Source organism: Clytia hemisphaerica, unplaced genomic scaffold, assembly GCF_902728285.1.
Source record: "Clytia hemisphaerica strain Z4C2 unplaced genomic scaffold, Clytia hemisphaerica genome assembly, whole genome shotgun sequence".
NCBI classification, from domain to species: domain Eukaryota; kingdom Metazoa; phylum Cnidaria; class Hydrozoa; order Leptothecata; family Clytiidae; genus Clytia; species Clytia hemisphaerica.
In genome coordinates this window covers 325257-343104 of record NW_027103286.1, presented here as the reverse complement: position 1 = coordinate 343104, position 17848 = coordinate 325257, and the positions used below count along the sequence as shown (strand labels likewise).

Genomic DNA, 17848 nt, shown 5'->3' with positions numbered 1-17848 from the left:
TTTCATTAGTCTCACTTCCTTTTTCAAGGCCATGCCAAGTTTTGCCTAACTTATCTTTATATTACCTCAATTTCAAGCATAGCAAATTTGTTATTCTTGATTAGCTTTTTTTTTCTTTCCAGAAGCTAGATACCTTTGTTTTTCTCTTCTGTTAACGAGAAAATCACTTAAATACATTCCTAAATTTCTTGGGAATTCATTTTGATTGTTTGACATCACAATATCAGGTAGTGAATTACTATCTCACTTCCTTATATTGTAGAAGGAGGTGTGTTTGAAGTCGATAGACTTCTTTTTTTACGTGTTTATTTTGATGCCTTTTTTATTGGCATTTTCATTTGCCCGTTTAACTGATTTTGGTTTTCAAACATCAAAATCTATCTTACCAGAAAAATATTAAACGATCATCTGGTAATCGTTTGAAATATTTGCTTTATTTCATATTTTTACGGTGACCTTTCCGCAGATAATTCAATTTCATTTTGACTATAAGAAGTCAAAATCTATTAATTTGGAGACATGGCAATCCTGCTCTATTTGCAGAAATTGAAATTATGCCATGTTTTCTTCGGGAAACTGTTCTTTCTCTACGATTTCTTGTGTTTACAATGAAATCACATACTTTATTATCGTAGAATTATATAATGCTTTTACGTTAGGAGTTCAAGCAGTTTCCTGTCGCACAATTTGAATTTTTGTGTGATCTTCTTCTTCTCATTAAATTGCAAAATTCTAATTTTGCTCCTCGATTAGACAAATTTGTCAACGTTATCTCTTTATGTTGATCTTTGTTTTCGGAGATCTTTCGGAATATAAAAGTTTATTGATTCTGTAATGTTAACTTCTAATGATAATTAAAATTCAAACTTTTTTTCAGAAATTGACTTTTTCTCTAGAATGGTTTGAAAGAAATGCAGTTTCAACCCGACCAGGGGACCCCGGAAGGGTCTAAATATGGAGTTGCGATCCAGGCGGATAACTTAGCAACAGAAACAACATTGGTGATTTGGCAGTTTGTATCTAAAAGATGAAGATCGGACATGTGGATCAACCAACCACTTGTTTCTATGGAATTATGGTTGTATTGGGACGAGAGGATGGTTCTTTCATGCTGATCACCAACACTTATCAAAGTTGCACCATCCATCAACAAATTTATACTTCATGGAAATTTATGCAGATTTGATCAAATAAGAAGGAACCTAAAAATATGTGTTTCATTAGTCTCACTTCCTTTTTCAAGGCTATGCCAAGTTTTGCCTAACTTATCTTTATATTACCTCAATTTCAAGCATAGCAAATTTGTTATTCTTGATTAGCTTTTTTTTTTTTCCAGAAGCTAGATACCTTTGTTTTTCTCTTCTGTCCACGAGAAAATCACTTAAATACATTCCTAAATTTCTTGGGAATTCATTTTGATTGTTTGACATCACAATATCAGGTGGTGAATTACCATCTCACTTCCTTATATTGTAGAAGGAGGTGTGTTTGAAGTCCATAGACTTCTTTTTTTACGTGTTTATTTTGATGCCTTTTTTTATTGGCATTTTCATTTGTCCGTTTAACTGATTTTGGTTTTCAAACATCAAAATCTATCTTACCAGAAAAATATTAAACGATCATCTGGTAATCGTTTGAAATATTTGCTTTATTTCATATTTTTACGGTGACCTTTCCGCAGATAATTCAATTTCATTTTGACTATAAGAAGTCAAAATCTATTAATTTGGAGACATGGCAATCCTGCTCTATTTGCAGAAATTGAAATTATGCCATGTTTTCTTCGGGAAACTGTTCTTTCTCTACGATTTCTTGTGTTTACAATGAAATCACATACTTTATTATCGTAGAATTATATAATGCTTTTACGTTAGGAGTTCAAGCAGTTTCCTTTCGCACAATTTGAATTTTTGTGTGATCTTCTCTTCTCATTAAATTGCAAAATCTAATTTTGCTCCTCGATTAGACAAATGTCAACGTTATCTCTTTATTGATCTTTGTTTTCGGAGATCTTCGGAATATAAAAGTTTATTGATTCTGTAATGTTAACTTCTAATGATAATTAAAATTCAAACTTTTTTCAGAAATTGACTTTTCTCTAGAATGGTTTGAAAGAATGCAGTTTCAAACGACCAGGGGACCCCGGAAGGGTCTAATATGGAGTTGCGATCCAGGCGGATAACTTACACAGAAACAAACATTGGTGATTTGCAGTTTGTATCTAAAAGATGAAGATCGTGACATGTGGATCAACCAAACCACTTGTTTTCTATGGAATTATTGGTTGTATTGGGGACGAGAGGATGGTTCTTTCATGCTTATCACCAACACTTATCAAAGTTGCACCATCCATCAACAATTTATACTTCATGGAAATTATGCAGATTGATCAAATAAGAAGGAACCTAAAAAATGTGTTTCATTAGTCTCATTCCTTTTCAAGGCTATGCCATTGCTAACTATCTTTATATTAATCAATTTCAAGCATACAAATTGTTATTCTTGATTAGCTTTTTTTTTTTTTCAGAAGCTAGATACCTTTGTTTTTCTCTGCACGAAAAATCACTTAAATACACTAATTTCTTGGGAGTCATTTTGATGTTTGACATCACAGATCAGGTGGTGATTACCATCTCACTTCCTTATATTGTAAGAGGTGTGTTTGAAGTCCATACTTCTTTTTTTACGTGTTTATTTTGAGCCTTTTATTGGCATTCATTTGTCCGTTAAACTGATTTGGTTTTCAAACATCAAAATCTATCTTACCAGAAAAATATTAAACGATCATCTGGTAATCGTTTGAAATATTTGCTTTATTTCATATTTTTACGGTGACCTTTCCGCAGATAATTCAATTTCATTTTGACTATAAGAAGTCAAAATCTATTAATTTGGAGACATGGCAATCCTGCTCTATTTGCAGAAATTGAATTAGCCATTTTTCTTCGGGAAACTGTTCTTTCTCTACGATTTTGTGTTTACAATGAAATCACATACTTTATATCGTAGAATTAGTAATGCTTTTACGTTAGGTTCAAGCAGTTTCCTGTCGCACAATTTGAATTTTTGTGTGATCTTTTCTTCTCATTAAATGCAAAATTCAAATTTTGCTCCTCGATTAGACAATTTGTCAACTTATCTCTATGTTGATCTTGTTTTCGGAGATCTTTCGAATATAAAGTTTATTGATCTGTAATGTAACTTCTAATATATTAAAATTCAACTTTTTTTCAGATTGACTTTTTTCTCTAGATGTTTGAAAGAAATGCGTTTAACCCGACCAGGGGACCCCGGAGGGTCTAATATGGAGTTTCGATCCAGGCGGATAACTTATCAAAGAAACAACATGGTGATTTGGCAGTTTGTATCTAAAAGATAAGAGCGTGACAGTGGATCAACCAACCACTTGTTTTCTAGGAATTATTGTTGTAAGGGGACGAAGGTTCTTTCATGCTTCACCACACTTGTAAAGTTTAAATCCATCAACAGATTGCTTCATGGAATTTAGCGATTTGATCAAATAAGAGGACCTAAAAAATATGTGTTCATTAGTTCTCACTCTTTTTCAAGGCCTGCCAAGTTTTGCCTAACTTTTTAATTACCTCAATGCAAGCCTAGCAATCGTTTTCTGATTAGCTTTTTTTTTTTTCGAAGCTGATACCTTTGTACTTTCTGTCCAAGAAAACACAAATACATTCCTAATTTCTGGGAATTCATTTTGATTGTTTGACACACAATATAGGGGTGAAGACCATCTCACTTCCTATATTGTAGAAGGAGTTGTTTGAAGTCCATAGACTTCTTTTTTTACGTGTTGATTTATTTTTTTGCATTTTATTTTCGGTTAAACATTTTGGTTTCAAACATCAAATCTATCGCCAGAAAAATAAAACGATCCTGGTAATCTTTTGAAAATTTGCTTTATGGTGACCTTTCCGCATAATCAATTGACTATAAGAAGTCAAAATCTAAATTTGGAGACATGGCAATCCTGTATTGTTGAAATTATGATGTTTTCTTCGGCTATTTACTAATTACTCGTATTATATAATGCTTTACGCACAAATTTGAACTATTAAATTGTGATTTTTTGTTGTTAGAAATATCTGTAATGTTAACTTCTAATGTAAATTCGAAATTGACTGAATGAAATGCAGTTTCATTGGTTGCGATCCAGGCGGATAACTTAGCAACAGAAACAACATTGGTGATTTGGCAGTTTGTATCTAAAAGATGAAGATCGTGACATGTGGATCAACCAAACCACTTGTTTTCTATGGAATTATTGGTTGTATTGGGGACGAGAGGATGGTTCTTTCATGCTGATCACCAACACTTATCAAAGTTGCACCATCCATCAACAAATTTATACTTCATGGAAATTTATGCAGATTTGATCAAATAAGAAGGAACCTAAAAATATGTGTTTCATTAGTCTCACTTCCTTTTTCAAGGCTATGCCAAGTTTTGCCTAACTTATCTTTATATTACCTCAATTTCAAGCATAGCAAATTTGTTATTCTTGATTAGCTTTTTTTTTTTTTCCAGAAGCTAGATACCTTTGTTTTTCTCTTCTGTCCACGAGAAAATCACTTAAATACATTCCTAAATTTCTTGGGAATTCATTTTGATTGTTTGACATCACAATATCAGGTGGTGAATTACCATCTCACTTCCTTATATTGTAGAAGGAGGTGTGTTTGAAGTCCATAGACTTCTTTTTTTACGTGTTTATTTTGATGCCTTTTTTATTGGCATTTTCATTTGTCCGTTTAACTGATTTTGGTTTTCAAACATCAAAATCTATCTTACCAGAAAAATATTAAACGATCATCTGGTAATCGTTTGAAATATTTGCTTTATTTCATATTTTTACGGTGACCTTTCCGCAGATAATTCAATTTCATTTTGACTATAAGAAGTCAAAATCTATTAATTTGGAGACATGGCAATCCTGCTCTATTTGCAGAAATTGAAATTATGCCATGTTTTCTTCGGGAAACTGTTCTTTCTCTACGATTTCTTGTGTTTACAATGAAATCACATACTTTATTATCGTAGAATTATATAATGCTTTTACGTTAGGAGTTCAAGCAGTTTCCTGTCGCACAATTTGAATTTTTGTGTGATCTTCTTCTCTCATTAAATTGCAAAATTCTAATTTTGCTCCTCGATTAGACAAATTTGTCAACGTTATCTCTTTATGTTGATCTTTGTTTTCGGAGATCTTTCGGAATATAAAAGTTTATTGATTCTGTAATGTTAACTTCTAATGATAATTAAAATTCAAATTTTTTTTCAGAAATTGACTTTTTCTCTAGAATGGTTTGAAAGAAATGCAGTTTCAACCCGCCCAGGGGACCCCGGAAGGGTCTAAATATGGAGTTGCGATCCAGGCGGATAACTTAGCAACAGAAACAACATTGGTGATTTGGCAGTTTGTATCTAAAAGATGAAGATCGTGACATGTGGATCAACCAAACCACTTGTTTTCTATGGAATTATTGGTTGTATTGGGGACGAGAGGATGGTTCTTTCATGCTGATCACCAACACTTATCAAAGTTGCACCATCCATCAACAAATTTATACTTCATGGAAATTTATGCAGATTTGATCAAATAAGAAGGAACCTAAAAATATGTGTTTCATTAGTCTCACTTCCTTTTTCAAGGCTATGCCAAGTTTTGCCTAACTTATCTTTATATTACCTCAATTTCAAGCATAGCAAATTTGTTATTCTTGATTAGCTTTTTTTTTTTTCCAGAAGCTAGATACCTTTGTTTTTCTCTTCTGTCCACGAGAAAATCACTTAAATACATTCCTAAATTTCTTGGGAATTCATTTTGATTGTTTGACATCACAATATCAGGTGGTGAATTACCATCTCACTTCCTTATATTGTAGAAGGAGGTGTGTTTGAAGTCCATAGACTTCTTTTTTTACGTGTTTATTTTGATGCCTTTTTTTATTGGCATTTTCATTTGTCCGTTTAACTGATTTTGGTTTTCAAACATCAAAATCTATCTTACCAGAAAAATATTAAACGATCATCTGGTAATCGTTTGAAATATTTGCTTTATTTCATATTTTTACGGTGACCTTTCCGCAGATAATTCAATTTCATTTTGACTATAAGAAGTCAAAATCTATTAATTTGGAGACATGGCAATCCTGCTCTATTTGCAGAAATTGAAATTATGCCATGTTTTCTTCGGGAAACTGTTCTTCTCTACGATTTCTTGTGTTTACAATGAAATCACATACTTTATTATCGTAGAATTATATAATGCTTTTACGTTAGGAGTTCAAGCAGTTTCCTGTCGCACAATTTGAATTTTTGTGTGATCTTCTTCTTCTCATTAAATTGCAAAATTCTAATTTTGCTCCTCGATTAGACAAATTTGTCAACGTTATCTCTTTATGTTGATCTTTGTTTTCGGAGATCTTTCGGAATATAAAAGTTTATTGATTCTGTAATGTTAACTTCTAATGATAATTAAAATTCAAATTTTTTTTCAGAAATTGACTTTTTCTCTAGAATGGTTTGAAAGAAATGCAGTTTCAACCCGACCAGGGGACCCCGGAAGGGTCTAAATATGGAGTTGCGATCCAGGCGGATAACTTAGCAACAGAAACAACATTGGTGATTTGGCAGTTTGTATCTAAAAGATGAAGATCGTGACATGTGGATCAACCAAACCACTTGTTTTCTATGGAATTATTGGTTGTATTGGGGACGAGAGGATGGTTCTTTCATGCTGATCACCAACACTTATCAAAGTTGCACCATCCATCAACAAATTTATACTTCATGGAAATTTATGCAGATTTGATCAAATAAGAAGGAACCTAAAAATATGTGTTTCATTAGTCTCACTTCCTTTTTCAAGGCTATGCCAAGTTTTGCCTAACTTATCTTTATATTACCTCAATTTCAAGCATAGCAAATTTGTTATTCTTGATTAGCTTTTTTTTTCTTTCCAGAAGCTAGATACCTTTGTTTTTCTCTTCTGTCCACGAGAAAATCACTTAAATACATTCCTAAATTTCTTGGGAATTCATTTTGATTGTTTGACATCACAATATCAGGTGGTGAATTACCATCTCACTTCCTTATATTGTAGAAGGAGGTGTGTTTGAAGTCCATAGACTTCTTTTTTTACGTGTTTATTTTGATGCCTTTTTTATTGGCATTTTCATTTGTCCGTTTAACTGATTTTGGTTTTCAAACATCAAAATCTATCTTACCAGAAAAATATTAAACGATCATCTGGTAATCGTTTGAAATATTTGCTTTATTTCATATTTTTACGGTGACCTTTCCGCAGATAATTCAATTTCATTTTGACTATAAGAAGTCAAAATCTATTAATTTGGAGACATGGCAATCCTGCTCTATTTGCAGAAATTGAAATTATGCCATGTTTTCTTCGGGAAACTGTTCTTTCTCTACGATTTCTTGTGTTTACAATGAAATCACATACTTTATTATCGTAGAATTATATAATGCTTTTACGTTAGGAGTTCAAGCAGTTTCCTGTCGCACAATTTGAATTTTTGTGTGATCTTCTTCTTCTCATTAAATTGCAAAATTCAAATTTTGCTCCTCGATTAGACAAATTTGTCAACGTTATCTCTTTATGTTGATCTTTGTTTTCGGAGATCTTTCGGAATATAAAAGTTTATTGATTCTGTAATGTTAACTTCTAATGATAATTAAAATTCAAATTTTTTTTCAGAAATTGACTTTTTCTCTAGAATGGTTTGAAAGAAATGCAGTTTCAACCCGACCAGGGGACCCCGGAAGGGTCTAAATATGGAGTTGCGATCCAGGCGGATAACTTAGCAACAGAAACAACATTGGTGATTTGGCAGTTTGTATCTAAAAGATGAAGATCGTGACATGTGGATCAACCAAACCACTTGTGTTCGAATATCAATCGAATCTGAAAATTGCGGTAATTTTCGATTGAGATTCGATTGCGTTTAACAATCGAATTTCAATCGGTCGATTGCGTTCGATTTGGTTCGATCGTCGATTCCGTTCAATTGAGATTGTCTGGTAATTGAATGTAAATTGAATGCAAACAAGTTGTAAATAAGTACTGTGTTGTTTTTCTTTACTTTTACAAATTGCAGACCAGAAAAATCTGCTGTTTGAAGTTGATGAAAGTTACCCCTCATTTATGAAAGTAACCCCGATTGACGGTAGGACTGTTTAAACAGGCAACCCTCACACCAGACATCCACATTCCAACCTATTAAATTATTTTGGGTCTGACTTCAAAGATCTTTCTTTTGATAGCCTATTTTCGAGCTTTTATCCTTGGCTCAACAAAGTTGATTCACTTTCCAAATATATTTTTTTCTTGCATTTTACTTCCGACCAAATCAGTCAGTCTGTATCATGATTTTAATTTTATTTATTCAGATGCAATACACATTCGTTTCAAGTCCATTAGAGACACAAATCGGCGAAGAGGGAAGAATCCCAACTACAAAAAGGATATGGCCAAAAAATCACGTAAAGATCAGGTGAGTTGTTTTGGCTAATTACTTTGTTCCAGGCACAAAAACTAGGTTCTATTTTTATGGTAGAAAATCTAAGTTTAAATCTTTAACCACAAACAGTTACTTTTTATGGCTGACAGGTGCTTGCAGACACTTTATATATATATAAAATTTACTGTATCCCTATTCCTAGGTTAAACAGAGATGGAGAAATGTGCAAGGAGAGGAAACCTGGGATAAGTCCCTGTTTTCTCAGTCACACATCTCTCCATCAAATTCTAATTCTTGCCCTTAAGGGCAAGAGTGCAAAATTCATCAATAGAAATATCTAAGTTATCTAAGGCCTGGTCGAGTAGAGTTCTCACAGGCCTTCCTCTCTTTGTATATTTATCATCGTTAAAAGCCAGCTGCTTGATTGAACGTTCCGCGTTCATTCGAATAACATGTGACATATAGTTCTTTTGTTGATCTCTTATAAAAAATTCTAAGTCACGTGTCTGACAAATTTCGTGCAGATGTTGATTAGATATAATCAAACGATAATCGTTTTCAGTCGGATTTACAAACTTTCGACCATTACGTATCATTCGTCGAAGAAAAGAACGATACATAACATTCAATCTTTCAAATTGATTTTTTGTTAGATTCCAGTTTTGACACGCGTACGTAAGCCGACTTCTCACAAAACTATTGAGGAAGTTGATTCGGGTGCGAAGGTTGATTCGTTGATTTTGAAGGAGATTAGACATTTCGTTGAATTTAGCAGATGCCATTTGAATGCGATTATTGACTTCTGCATTTCCGGTATTAGGCTCGTCATGACTAATTATCGATCCAAGGTATGTGAATTTGGTGACGTTTTTGATTGGTGTCTCGTCGAGTGAAATGATTGTGTTGTGATAGTGTTGTTCAAGAATTTGGTGATTCAGAACCATAGTTTCTGTCTTGAGTTTGTTAACTAATAGCCCAAAACTTTCGAAAACTTGGTTTAGAAGTTCAGAACCAGATAAAAGACTTTCTTTGTCAGTAAAGAAAAGTATTAAATCATCCGCATACCCAATCCATGAGAGTTCCGCTTGTCCAGACGTTTGGATGTTTTTATTTCGTATTTCGTACCGCTGTGTTCGGGTGAGACTTTTCAAGTTGATGCGATATTTGTGCTTGAAAAAGTTGATATCATTTGATTTTTCTTTGAAGAGTCTCATGACAAAGTCAATATAGAGATTGAACAAGAAGGGACTTTCTGGTCCTCCTTGTCGAACACCAGATGAGGTTTGAAACGTTTTATTTGCATCTTCGTAAGTTAGACTTGTATTTTGATAAAGTTTTTCAAGAATGTCGAATAGTGGGGGTGATTGACGGTTATCGAATCGCAAACGAATTGATTCGAAAAGCCAGTCTCGAGGGATGTGGTCGAATGCTGCCGTCAGGTCGACGAAAAGGAGAAAAAGGGGCTGTCTTTTTCGATCAGTAATCTGTTGGATCCGTTTAATTGTGTATATTCCTTCAGTTGTTCCCCTATCTTTCCGAAAACCATTCTGTTCGTCGCTTAGTTGTAGCTCGTACCAAGGACGAAGTCGATCGAGAATTAAATTGATCAAGAGTTTACAAACGGTTGAGCCAATACTTATCCCACGATACTTTTTGGGGTCTTTTTTGGATCCTTTCTTTTTCCATATGGCTTGCAGACGGGAATTCCCCCATGCAGTCGGGACGTCAAAATTTTCCCAGAGATTTGAAGAAATTCTGTGTATCACTTGAAGCATAACTGGATGATCGAGCCGTTTGATTAGAGTAGGGTCAATATCGTTGAAAGCTCTATCGACTTTAAGTTTCGTAATTTGTTGACTTATCTCGTCAGTATCAGGGGGTTCACTTTTGATGTTTGTTGTAGCTGAAATTTGTCGAAGTTGTGTAACATAGTGGGGAAGATCATCATTCGATAGTTCGATTGGCCTGTTTTGTCGTTGGTAGGGTTGAAGTGAGATTTGAAGTGATTGAGAAGACTTTGGGTTGGACAAGAAGCTTGAATATTTGAAAGAGTGCTACTTTGCTCTTTTGCCCGTTTGAAAAGTTTTTGTAGGTTGCGATTAATTGCTAGCTGGTTCAATTTTTCAGCTTCTGTTTTCAGATACTCATTCTTAAGAAAACGTGCTCGTAATCTGATCTTTTTACGAAGTTTTTGAATATCTGCGGAGTCAATGTTTTTTGTCATCAATTTGTCTTTTTGTTGGTATAGATTATCTAATTTTTCATCGTTGTGCCATGGGTGAATTATACGGTTTTTGGTCAGTTTCGGAATATTTGTTTCAGCAGCAGAATTTATTGAGTGGATAAAATGTCGATTTATTTGAATGGAGATTACAAACGATTTTGTCGGTCAATTTTTTTTCTTTCAGTCAAAAGTTTCTAATTTTGATGAAATTTAAGACTTCTTTAATTTTTAGAGTGCACTTTTTCGAAAATGTAAATTAAAAAAAGGTCCCTGGCTCAATTGGGCGGCGGACTGTCAAAAGCACCTTCGCCATTAGATTTAAAGGTGCCCCTCAATTGACTAAATTCGCCCAGCTGACAAAGGTTTAAACTAATGTTTACTTCTGTCAAAATACCTGCTTGATTCTTGGCTGTCTTAAATAGCAATCTTTTTATTTGATTCTCATTTGACATTCTATTTCTTCATTAACAGAAACTCCTTACACGTATTACAACGTTGAACGATTCCACGTTGGATTCATGTTCAAAGAAATTATGGAGAAAAATCGTAACCATTGATATGGTATCATCAGACGAAGATGAGGTTGATGGGGACGTCAAAACTTTTATTGTTAGGAAACCCACCTGGAGACCAAAGCAAATAGACCAATTATTTGAGGTGTTGGACAATCACCATGATAAGAGTAGAAGTCAGCGGTCTAAATTTCAAAGTTATAAACGTGTTCTTGGACCTGACTCCTTGAGGCCTGAGCCTGATTGGTCAGGGTCTCAGTTAACTGCGATGAAAAAATTGGATTTAATCCCCAGCCACAATGAGGATGAGTAGTTTGCTCGCTCCCTCTAGCTGGTTGATTATTTTCAAAATTTTCATGGCAGTTGAGGTGAGGGGAATTAATGAACTGGTTTACCATCCGCTACCGCTCAAGTTCATTATTTCTTTAAAAACTCATTATTTTCTTCTTTTTTTCATGCCAAACTATCCAAAACACTCCTCAAAGTAAACTAAAATAACATCTTCGCTACGCAAAACCATGTTTTCGGGCGTTTTTTAAAGCAGTGGGTGGTTACAAGGGTGTTTTAAAAACTTACATTTTAGACGCATCTCAATTTTTGAATTTTTGTGCATGTGACTTTGATTCTGAAAGTGAAAGCAACTGTTTCACAGTGGAATTCAAGTTTAGAAGCTACCAGGTAGAAATAATGAATAATGAAGTTTTGCTGCATCAAATATTTATGTGACGGTAAACCGGTTCATTAATTCTTATCGCCAGAGTGAATGAATTAGTCCCTCTTTTTAAAAAAAGATTTGATGGACTTGTCAGCTCTAAGATTAGGCTTATTGTTTTGAAATTTGACTTCTGACTATTAATACTGTGTAAAGCTTTCTAAATTTTCCTACATTCTTGAAAACAACTTTTTAACAAAAGATTTTACACCTAAATAGTCCATGAGCTGGAGGTCAAAATGGGCTCGACGAGTGCACCGGACAAATTATATATGAAAAGTTTCAAAATTTTATGTAGAATAAGAATTTCGATGTTAGCAAGGTCAAATTAAATGGAATAAGGATTTAGTGACGTCACAATGACACCTGGTGAAAAAAAAGGTGTGAAAATTAGTCAGACCAAGATTCTACTTTTTGGGAAATATCTCGGGAACTAAAATTGGTATTGCTACGAAATTTGGAGCATATGTTCATAATGAGGTGACAATTACATTCAAAGAAAAAAAACTGAAAAAAAATCATTAATGACGTCACCAAGGCGCGCCGAAATTGAAAAAATGAGAAAAAAAGAAAAATTTTGCCTAAATTTCCATCAAAAGTTTGTGTTAACTTGGCCTGTACCACTCAAAATACGAGAAAAACACAATTTACCACCTATAATTTCATGTTACGAAGTAAATACTTCAAAATAAAGTTTTCGTTGGGTTTTCATGGGGCGCCAAAGCATCAAAAATAATTTACGCTCGTTTTGATCTGTAAATCAGCATTTCCCTAATTTTTGTAAATATTTGAAAAACTAGTCAATTATTGTTCCAAAAATCAAATTGATAACTAAAGATTCCTAGATGAAAATGAAAAAGAGTTTAATATAATTTTCAAAAACGACCCTATGACGTCAGTAAGGGGCGCCAAAATAGAAAAAATTCAAAATCTTGCCTTAAACTTAATCAAAAGGTTGAATTCACCTGACCTTAAAGAATTTATCACTTACTTTGTTAGAATTTGAAGTAATTGCTCCATAATGATTGATTTATTGTTCTTATGAGGCGCCAAACCTTCAAAAACATTACGCTTAATTCGCTCGTAAATCAGAATCTTCCTAATTTTGGTTAATAATATTCAGTAATGTCAGAAATTTTTAAGCTATAAGTAAAATCTTATGAAATACTAGATTAAAATGTAAAATTTAGGAATTTTGAAACTTATAAAGGTTAGTTAAACTTGGTAAGGGTTAGCAATAGCTATTTTGTAAAAGTAAAAATGGAAAATTAGCAGAGGTTTCAGATTTATTAATTGTCCTCGATATCACTTTCTTCATCACTTTCAAACTCTTCGTCGTCTTGATCGTTCTCTTCATCATCTCGATTTCCACAATCATCACAACCACACGCATCACAACATTCCATTTCGTTGAACTTGCATGGGCAAGTTACATCACATTGCACTTTACAGTCACAGGTTACGAGCGTCAGGACCTAAAAATAAATCGATTATTAATAATTAGGAAAATGAAATAATTTTGATTTCAGATATAAGGGCTTTCTAGAAAAAAATTTTCCTTTTGCTTAACACTGAATTTAAGGGTTTTATAAGAACATAAAATGATAAGAAGTGACTCTTTCCAGTTTTAACCCTTTCAGTCCCACGCGACCGCACTGCGGTCCCTTTGGACCCGTCGTTTTTTCCCAGAGGACTGCATAGCGGTCCTTGATTTATTTTTCAAATTGTGATGTTTTGGCGGGAAATAAAGAGATGTCTTTAAACAGCTTTCAAAGAAGATAAAATAGCGCGTCGTGTGCAAAAGACCGCGTAAAAAAAGCTTGTTCGAGTAAAAAGTTTTGTTTACAAAAGTATTTACAAAAATTTTTGCAAGCAAAATCTTTAAGGCCGAAAATGGGATTTTTTAAAACTTCTATCAATCATTATGATTTTTCTATGAGGGATAATCAAACAATTCTTTTTTCAGTTAGTAGATACTGTTGTGCTAAACATTTATCAGAAGAATGGATGGGTTTAAATCATTTTTTCATTAAAAAAAATTACCATTGAAGGGCAAAAAATTGCTCTTTTCAAATTTTTTTTTGCATTTCTCTGGTCACGTGACACGCTGATGACGTCATTTTGCAAATTTTTTTCTATCAAAATAATCCTCATACTATAAGTGAAAAATGGTGAAAACTTGAGAGGCCTAGGTTTAGTGATTCCAGAGATATTGAAGAATAAGTAAATGCTTTCAAAAACTCATTTTACGGCTCTGGGAAAGTAGCTGTGAAAACTCTGGGACTGAAAGGGTTAAGTGACACTTAATTGTCAGCAACTATGACATGGCTGTGACAAGTATGAATAACATTACATCATCAACAGCCAATCAAATCATCAAGATAGGGTTAGAAAAATATCATAACTTGAAAAGAGACGCTCACATTAAATTAATTATACTTATGACAGATTGCATCAATTACCCGTAATTGTATCCTTTGTTATCTCATGAAAATTTACTAGAGGTAGAATAGTATACTAAAAATTACCTCAGTCAATGCTGGATTGCAAGTCATCCAATTAACGAACAGACCACCATCATCGACTCCCCAACCATGATCGGATGGATCACACCTGTCAATCCAAGGATCAAGACACATTCTCCATATTCTTGCTTGATAGTTTGCACGTTTGATATGTTGGCGTAACACGTTTTGACAGGGTGGCAATGATTCTGATGATACTTTACCATTCTTCCTGCAATAAATGTTGTATCTCAGGTCATCAATCGATATTCCCAATTCCAAAGAATCTTTCTTCCCATACATATGGCAGACAAAGGCTTCGAGGATTGACACATTCTCTTCACTTATGTCCCAAGTTGTGCCAAGTTCTGCAAAGGCTTTGACGTACTCACTTTTCTGGATCATGACTTTTAGTGGTTTGATCTTGCCACGTCCGGAAAATGCACTAATCGAATCGCAGCCAGTAAAACAATGAAAACCAGGTAAGGCTTGCAATACCATTTCTTTGTTGAATTTAGAGTCCTCAATGCGCGTGAAGTACGTTTCGCAGACCAGATTCAGATCGATAAGCCTTTTGTGATATCCAGATCCAGTGAGGATGAAAATGTTACAACCAATGATTGCATGTAGATTTGAAGCAGCGAGAATGAATACATCTGTATCAGGGGTAGAGATAATGATGTTTTGATAATTTGAGCTTGCGTCATTTGCGTGCAACAGCATTCGTGTGTCGGCTTCTTCTTGATTTGAGTGCAAACGGTTGCAGATTGCCATTTGGTGTTTGGTGAATTTCCACGTCTCAGTTGAATCGTTGACATACATAGTCTTGTTATCCAAAAGATGTCGTTTTGTTTTCCAATCATTCAAGAAAAATGTAACCAACTTATTATTAAATTCACCAGAAGAAAGAAGCTGGCCCCACTGTTTGATTGGTGCTGTAGAAACGATTTTCTTTACAATCATTTCTCCAGTAGATCTTCTTTGACGTTCGATGTCTTTGATTGAGGTGTCGAAGTAGACGTCAAATACGACATCAAGACGAGATGCTGACGGGGAGCCATTGACGATTGCTTTCAGGAGCTAGTGAAAATTGGTCAAATGTCAACCCACTGGACTTGAGTTGTCGAACATAAGCCATACCATCAACGATGAAAGCATGGTCTTTTTGTAGCATTTCAACTGGGACAGTATCTCCTTCAACAGTGTGTAATAATTTTGACTTTGCTGTTTTCTTCAGGGTACCATCTGGCTCCGATAGCGAGAGTGGTAATTCAATGAGAGGGAACGAGAGCAACTGTTCGAGATCAACCACTCTCGTTTGGGCAATAATCGCGATTTTGGCAAAGAGCTCTTTGGTGCTTTCAATCGCAACCAACCTTGCTTTGTGTTTGGCAGCTTTTGATAGGGGAATATTTGAGAAGGTTGGAAGTTTTTGCTTCTTCATGCGATCAAAAATTGATAGCGTGCGACCCTCTTCCAAACGTTGTTTGTTAAAAGTGACCATAAGCTCCTTACCGATTCCTTTGGCTGAAAGCATTTTCTCTGCAACAACCTCTCCATTCAATTCCCCTCGAGATTGACAGCAATGGCATACCAGCAAACGGATGGACGAAGGTCTCCTGTAGGATTGAGAGGATCGACTGGACAGCATTTTCATCTTTTCTAATTCGAGCTGGTGAAAGATCCTTGTGTTTGTGCTTCTGACTCGCGAAGTTAAGATGCTGGTGAAAGACTTCACGAAGGGATGCTCTGTACGTAGCGTTAAGCTCCCATCTATGGACTGCTCCTATGTTTGTCGAGAAGCCAGTTGTGCCACCTGGTGTCTTGGTGTCTTTGTTTAGGGTCATCTCAATCACCTTGTCGGTCTCCACTCTGTTGAAAACACCGTCACTAATCTGTGCAGTAAAATTGCCAAGAAGAAACTGCTCGTATATTTCAGGAAATTCGGTTTCCAAAGCAAGCATATCGCCAAGCATCACTGAAAGGTACCTTGCGTAATTAATGTTGTCGTAAGCGAAAGCAAATAGGATGATTTCGCGGATGCATTCAAGAAGAAGATCCCACAAACCAGCTCTGCAGGCGTAAATTACATTCAAAAGTAGCTCCACCATTTCAATGTAGCTAATCCAAAATTTCGGCAAGCTGAATTCTGAGGCTTATTAATCTGATCCTTAAGGTCAATGTAATTGTTGAAATACTCCTCGATACATGTATCTGCGTCTATGGTATCGTAGATTTGTTTGTCGATCTTGTCCAAGACCAATTCATTGCAAGCCTCATCAACTCGACCACACTTTCCACTTTCCACCAATTGGTCAATTAGAAGGCGCTGGAGGGCTTCATAAAACAGCTTATACATCCGGACACCTCGGTTGTAGCTTTTACCACGCAAGGCTGAGTCAACAGAACCTTCAGCAATGACTGAACTTTGGATTAAGGCGTCTTTCAGTCCACCATCAGCAAACCGTTTGGACCAGTTTACTTTACAGAATAGACATATCTTCTTTTCAATGGGAGAGTCTGAACATACACGGTTTGATTTCCTTCGTGGTTCCTCGCCATCGTCAACAATTTCTTCCGGATCGACCTGTGCTTGGATCTTCTCATGCTGGGATTTCAGCTTGTCGATGTCTCTCTTTAGGGTGAAACGCTGGTAACATTTCCGGTGATATGAAAGATTATCGGGTACTTTGTCGGGACTGTTTGCTTCAATATCCATCAGGGGATGCCGTTTTAAAGTAGCTACTTCTTTCAGTTTCAACCAGGTATTGAGTCTCGTCAAAGGTATGAGTTCATCACAAGTATCGGTACAGTGGATAACACAAGTGTTCTGACGTATAGAAAAAAGAAAAATCGAAATAAGTCTTTTGCGTGGAGGTAGTAGATATTGTATCGCATTCAAATCTCTCTCACACCCCTACATCACAGTTAAAAAATTGTCCCTGGTGAAAAATTACGCAGAGATTCCACCTTCTTTTTTTCCCAACTGAAAAAGGTTTAGAATACGCTCAAACTAAAAAACTAAACTATGATAAATATATTTTGGTGCCCAAACACTACATAACTGGATTTTGCAAGTTTCAAGCAATATACCCCCTACAGATCAATGATACAAGTTGTTCTCTGTACAAAGCACTGTAATAGGTTGCATTGGGAAACTAAAGAGAAATAAAACTTACAACATTTGAACAATTTTGGTCATTTTCTTTGCGTTTTGATGATGTTGGGTTTGTTGCAGCTTTTTTGGGCAGGACAAAATATGGATCGTCATCTTGCTTTCTCTTTCTTCTTTTATCCCATTTTTATCTTATCTGTATGATTAAAATTTCAAAACTTAAAACAAACTATACAAAAAAACACATAAACTAACCACATAAAAGATCGCCACAACC

The 17848-nt window shown here is 34.9% G+C and overlaps 1 protein-coding gene across 1 annotated transcript; it reads right to left on the bottom strand.

Moving 5' to 3' along the window:
• Window positions 1–13241: 13241 nt before the first annotated feature.
• Window positions 13242–17244, bottom strand: LOC136808186 (uncharacterized). The gene is made up of 4 exons (XM_067064726.1): window positions 16565–17244; window positions 15597–16075; window positions 14481–15502; window positions 13242–13427 (listed from the first exon to the last, which is right to left on the bottom strand). Exons 1-4 carry the CDS (start codon window positions 17173–17175, stop codon window positions 13242–13244), a joined length of 2298 nt encoding a protein of 765 aa, XP_066920827.1. The 5' UTR covers window positions 17176–17244.
• Window positions 17245–17848: the final 604 nt, after the last annotated feature.

What these genes read in the sequence shown, in the direction of transcription:
- LOC136808186 (XM_067064726.1), bottom strand. Translation starts at nt 17,175, where the DNA reads ATGGATATTGAAGCAAACAGTCCCGACAAAGTACCCGATAATCTTTCA. An exon ending in CCATGCTTTCATCGTTGATG is followed by an intron (nt 15,503 to 15,596) that starts GTATGGCTTATG and finishes GCTCCCCGTCAG; the next exon opens with CATCTCGTCTTGATGTCGTA. An exon ending in GCAATCCAGCATTGACTGAG is followed by an intron (nt 13,428 to 14,480) that starts GTAATTTTTAGT and finishes ATTTATTTTTAG; the next exon opens with GTCCTGACGCTCGTAACCTG.